The 6,000-nt window shown below is 42.9% G+C and overlaps 1 protein-coding gene across 1 annotated transcript in view; it reads left to right on the top strand.

The window, feature by feature from the left end:
- The window catches only part of ARL5A (ARF like GTPase 5A), a 30,846-nt gene continuing 24,846 nt past the window's right edge, over positions 1-6,000 (top strand). The window contains exon 1 of the mRNA XM_045781936.2: positions 1-371. Within this exon, the coding sequence (XP_045637892.1) occupies positions 326-371 (46 nt within the window). The 5' untranslated portion in view covers positions 1-325. The remainder of the gene's footprint in view (positions 372-6,000) is intronic.

Below are 6,000 nucleotides of genomic sequence, written 5' to 3'. Positions count from 1 at the left end.
TCCCCCGCCCGCGTGGTCGCCGCCACCGCAGCCGCCCGAGAGGAGCTGGGGGAGGACGGTGGCCCGCGAGGCTCGTCGCAGACAACGCGGCGGCGATGTCCGCGAGCCAGGCGAGTGCCGCGGCGGCAGCGGCGGGGCCTCGCACGCGGCAAGGCGGCCTGGGCTTCAGCCTCCCTCCGGTTCCCAGGAAGCGAACTGGCGGCCAGCGCGGGAGCAGAAGCAGCAGCAGAGGCGGAGGCTCCGGCGCGTCTCTTGCCTCCCCTTCAGCCTGAGCCGGGGGAGGCCAGGCGGCCCGGGTGGCTGGAGGGGGGTCCGCTGTCCAAGAATGGGAATTCTCTTCACCAGAATATGGAGACTGTTCAATCACCAGGGTGAGGGGCGCGGGCCGAGGGCGTACGGGTGGGGGGGGGAGGGTCAGCCCTGGCTGGCTGGGTGTGTGTGGTGGAGGGGGGGGTCTCCGAATACTTCCGGATTGTGGGCGGTACGGTCGCGCGCCGTCTCCGCGCCGGGTCCCGGCTGCGTGGATGCGGGCCCGGGGTCCGTTCAGTTCCTACGCCCGAGTTCGGGAATGGTTTTTTTGTCATAAGGGACCGTCTTGAAAAATCCTTTCTGCAAATGCACCCATTGCTCCGATTTCGGTTTGGAGTCGAAAAGGTTTCTTGCCGCACGTCGGACGTCCCTGAGTGGGACGGCCTGGCCTATCTTGTAGCCCTTCTTCCTCTAGCAATTGGTTTTCTCCCACCACGGAGAAATGCTGGCTCTCGGGTGAAGGTCATAGGTTATGGCCCGAGCCGCAACACTGAGCGACGGAGGGTTGCAGAATGCGGAAAGCATGAGGAATCGCTCTTATCGAATACACCTCAGGTTTATGAGCCCTCCCTGCACCTCCATCCCCCTCTTTGGGAAGACTAATGCATCCTGATTGGTGATGGACTGCTATCCTTTTCCCGTATTTATATTTGTGTGTAAGGTTAAGCTTAAGATCATATTTGTTTTGATTATTTAAGTAGAGGGTGTTGGGGGGTGGGTTAAAAATGTGTTTCACTGAAAGCATTTGAAAACTTGCCATATGAAGCATTTGTTAATGTAGGTAACTAGGAAGTTACCTATATTACCGTATAGGGATGCTTAAGTTCATCTGTACTCAAACACTGCCTGGAAATGCGTATCAGGTTTATTAAAATTTGTTACAAAATGAGTGTCTAAAGCTGAGGAAAGAGGATACAACTTTAACAAAGACTCCATAGTCATTGAGATACAATATAGTTAGTGGTGTTCATTTGTTTCTTTTTTAAGTCAGGTTGGGTGATTTATCATTTTTGCTGTCAGTAACTTAGTTTGCTGTTTTCTCTTGGGTAAGCTGGTGTTGGTGTCACATCCCAGAGTTTTCCAGTAAAGCCTTAAACGAGTGATGGCATCTGTTAGGAACAACGTATTCCCACTTCCTCCTTCATGATCCAGCTGCTCCTGTGAGGTGATGGGAAGGGAGCGGAACTAAACTTGTGATTGGTTGTGTATCTAAAAAAAAAAAGATGGTAGTGTAGATTGCATGATCTATATGATACTCTGTGGAAGAGCAGTATTTCAAATGATTTTTCTGATAGGGGATTTTTCTAAAGTGTAGAAAACCAGTTCTAAACTGCACTGTCTCTGTCTAGCTTTTCTGTTGGAAGAGGGGAAGTTAGACCCCCGTCATTTATTTGGGTCTACATGTTCTCAATGTAGAACACCGGGGATCTTGACTAAGTGACCGTGGAGAAAAGGTAATCTCTAGGTCTCAAGAATGGAAACTTACATGGATGTAAAATTGGTGCTGTTAGTAGTAGATAGAATATGTTCTAGTTTTAAGCTCCATAATTTTTGTGTCATTTTTAGTGAAGCTAGTATTTTATTCTGCTATGAAATTTATGAAATTTGTATTGCTTGTTGATTGAGCTGTAGCCCTGCAAGAAGAAATGAGGTATCGGGCGCCTATGTGGCTCAGTCAGTTAAGCGTCTGCCTTCAGCTCAGGTCATGATCCCAGAGTCCTGGGATCAAGTACCAGGTCGGGTTCCCTGCTCAGCGGGGAGTCTGCTTCTCCCTCGACCCTTACCCCCTGCTCCTGATCTCTCTTTCTCTCTCTCTCTCTCTCTCTCTCTCAAATAAATAAATAAGAAAAATGAGGTATTTCCACTTTCTGGTTGAGTCAATGATAAATATTTGTGTCTGTAACTTAAGGAATTAGAGTTTTGCCAGTAGCTCCTTGCAGGTGGTAAAAATGAGGGTTATTGCATCGTTACTACTAAAAATTGCTAATAGCGGTGTTCTTGTTGCCTGTATTTTGTGGTTATTTTTGACAAGACACTTATTTCAGTGTTGGGAAAGTAATAGTAAGAGGAACTAATGGAGTTAAGTTTTAGAAATTTAGATGTCAAAATAATTGTGAAAATCTGAATAAACTATTCTGCTAAGTGATGTGGTTGTCATCAGTAGGGTCACTTTTCAAAATATTCACCATTAAATCCAATGTCAGCTACTTGGTGATCTTCTTGTTCTTTTAAATTATATATATATATACACACATATATATATACACGCACACACATATATATATACACGCACACACACCTTATATATATTTTTTATATGTCAGATGTATCTTGGATGCTTTATTTTACCTTCAGTAGATACATAACACAATCCTATGTCCTTTTCACATAAACTCTTGGAAGGAAGAATTTAGGGGATTGCAGAATTGGCCATGCTGATGAAACTTAAACCATACCGTATCTCTTTTTTTCTGAAATACCTTCAGAATAATTTCAGTTTAAGTGTAGCTTGGTCAAGTGCACAGTGAAAGCTAGTTGCATACTGCTCAAACTTGAAAAACCAGAGGTTGCCTTTAGGTGTTATTTGAATTGAGTACAATATAAACTTTGTCCTAGATGCTGTTGTATACATTATTTAAAGAAAAAAAAATGTTTCAGCAGTTCTTAGTAGCTATTCTTTCCCCCTCAAAAGAGGAAACTGAGGTTCCAGTGGAGTCGCTTTCCTAGGCCACATTACTGGTAAATGCCAAATTAAAACACTGAAGAAATATGTTGCAGATATTAGTCTTATTAAAGAAGAGATTGATGGGGCACCTGGGTGGCTCAGTTGGTTAAGTGTCCAACTCTTGATTTCAGCTCAGGTCATGATCTCAGGGTTATGCAATTGAGCCCTGTGTGGGGCTCTGCGCCCGCTCTGTGCTGGATGTGCAGCCTGCCTTAGAGTCTCTCTCCCTCCGCCCCCTCCCCCAAAGAAAAATAAATACATGAAATAAAGAAGAGATTGGAATGATATTTTTCTTTGCTTTTCCCCCCTGTTGTTTCTCAGTCACTAAACTGTTAAGTCCTTATTACATTAGAACTTTGAAGAGTTGCCACTTTTGTCTTTTATTTTATTTATCTTAAAGGTTTTATTTATTTGACACAGAGAGAGCGTGAGTACAAGTAGGCAGAGGGAGAGGGAGAAGCAGGCTCTCCGCTGAGCAGAGAGCCCGATGCGGGGCTCCATCGCAGGACCCTGGGATCATGACCTGAGCGGAAGGCAAGATGCTTAACCGACTGAGCCACCCAGGTGCCCCACTACTCATGTCTTTTAATATAGAAGGGCTTGTGATCAGTGGTTTATTAAATATTTTTGAGCACCTGTTTGTGCCGGGAATTGTGCGTGGTGGGGATAAAGCAGGGAACAAAACAAATCCTCCCTGCCTTTACGGAGTGTTCATTCTAGTGTGGGGAGACAGAAAATAAGCTAACTCCATCTCTAAAGAAAATAATAGCAGTTAACATTTGCTGACTTATGCAAGGTTAGGTTCTAAGTGTTTTACACAAATTAGTTGGCTTAGTCTTCACAACAACCCTGTGAAGAAGATTTCTCCCCATTTTACAGGACAAAGGAAGTAGGTAACTTGTTTAAGTCTTCACAGTTAGAAGAGATAGACCTGGGATTTTAAGCAAGATCATCAAGTGCCATAGTTAGTGTTCTTTAAAAACAAACAAGCAAAAACTGTCTTTGTATAAGAAAGATTCACGTTAGCTCAACTGAGGTGAGCTATGAATAAGTTGTGAAATTTTCTTATTGATAGCCTGTATTATTCTTCTGATTGGTTCTTACGAAAGGAATAAGGTATGAATGAATGTTGATGATGCGACCTGTGCTGCTGGAGCCTGGTGCTGGGAAAGCCCCCTCTGCTGCTGCTGTTTTTTGTTGTATGGGAGTTCAAATATGTAGAAGAGTACATACAGAAGCGCAGTAGCCAAGGGGATGGACTATGACAATAAAATTTACCTCCAAAATCATCATCCTTGCATGATCTGTGGATATGGAACTGGATCCTTTACATATTTTTCTTTTGCTGGCTGGCACAATAGTAAGCTTTTTCAGTAGACGGCATTGGAGGGACATTGCAGGAGGAAAGTGTTTTTCTTCTGGGTACAGTGTGCTTTCAGCAGGTTCTGTCCTGCTTGGGAGTGTGAACACCTTCTCTAGTGGCTGGCTCCTGCACTGCACAGTGGTTAGCAGCTGCTGGCAATTTCTAGCACCCACTTCAGTTGATTTCAGCGTGGAGGCCCTCCAGCAAAATACCTCTCAATGAAGTTTTCCCTAACACCCTAAGAGGGAGTATTTCCAGCAAGATCCGCTGGCAAGTCCCCACAGCTACTTATTGCGCCATTCAGAGCCACAACCAGGCCCCAACAAGGTCTGCATCTCAGTTGGGGTGGGCGGGGGGGGGGGGCTCAGTCTCAGCCCCTAAGTGTAGTGGATTCTCCTTACATTTGTCAGTCCCATACTCGTTAGAGTTATTTTTTATTAGCCAATTCATCGTTACTTTGATCCTCTTTAATAGTTATTTTCTTTATATTAAACTTTGCAAGTTCAGATTATTGCATGGTTTCTCTTTCCTGATTGCATCTCTAATTTTGTCATGTCATTGCTTTTCATTCAGCAACCTCTTAGTGTGAAAGAGAAGTTGTTTTTCTCCTGTACTTCACTGCCATTGTTATAAATAGCAAGTTAGTTTTCAAACTTTTTTGATGATACTTTTTAGATTTTGAAAATTGAATTTTTAATACAAAGTGACTTGATCAGATATTTCCTTTTCAATCTTTATATCTTCCAGATCTAGTTGATTTCTTCATACTCTATTAAGCACATGTTTTATTCCAGACTCTGTGCTAGGGACCGGGAGAATGATAGAGAACATGACAAATGGATTTTTTGCTCTATGTAAGATAAAATTAGGGTTTCATATAGTTTGGATATGCGGTGAGAATGAAGAATCAGGATGACTGTCAATTTATCTGCCTTAGTATTTGTGGGTTTTGACTTTGGTGTGATTCACAGAGATAGAAGTCCTCCAGGATGACAGTGACATCTTTTCATTTAATTTACTGACTGGTAGTTGGAGGAATTTCATATATTGACTTTTAGAACCTGGCAGTGAATGGAACTGGTAGGCTGCCTGGGTGAGTCGAAAAGAAATTAAGCAGGGAAACAAGGAACATTTTCATGACAAAACAGTTAAGTATTGATTGGGAAACTGAAGCCTAAATGATAATTCAGAATTCTTTCCAGGCATTGTAACAGTGGGTAGTTGTTTGGGCTTATCTGAATATAACTGTAAGAATGCTGTGGCACAGATATTCTAAAAGAAAAATCATGCTAAACACTAAACCTGTAATGAATCACATGTATCAAAGAATTGGAATAGCGAAAAGTTTTTTTACATTTGCCCTGAATAACATTATCTTTAGTATGCATGTTATGTTTTAGGTTTTGTGGAGTATTTGTTTTGGAGTGCCTTATAACACTTTTTGGCTACAGATGTAGGTTTTGTATAGAATTCTGTTCCATCTTGGTAATGGGAGGAATAGACTGGGGTGGTGCAAGAGCCTAAGGATTTCCAAAGGAAGCTGATACAGTATTTGAAAAATCTAACCCTATTGTTGGTAGTAAACTGGCTTTGAGCCTCTTAC

The sequence above is a fragment of the Ursus americanus genome, chromosome 1 (assembly GCF_024610735.1).
Source record: "Ursus americanus isolate L20-20 chromosome 1, mUrsAme1.1.p, whole genome shotgun sequence".
Lineage (NCBI taxonomy): Eukaryota > Metazoa > Chordata > Mammalia > Carnivora > Ursidae > Ursus > Ursus americanus.
This window is presented reverse-complemented; position numbering and strand designations above follow the sequence as displayed.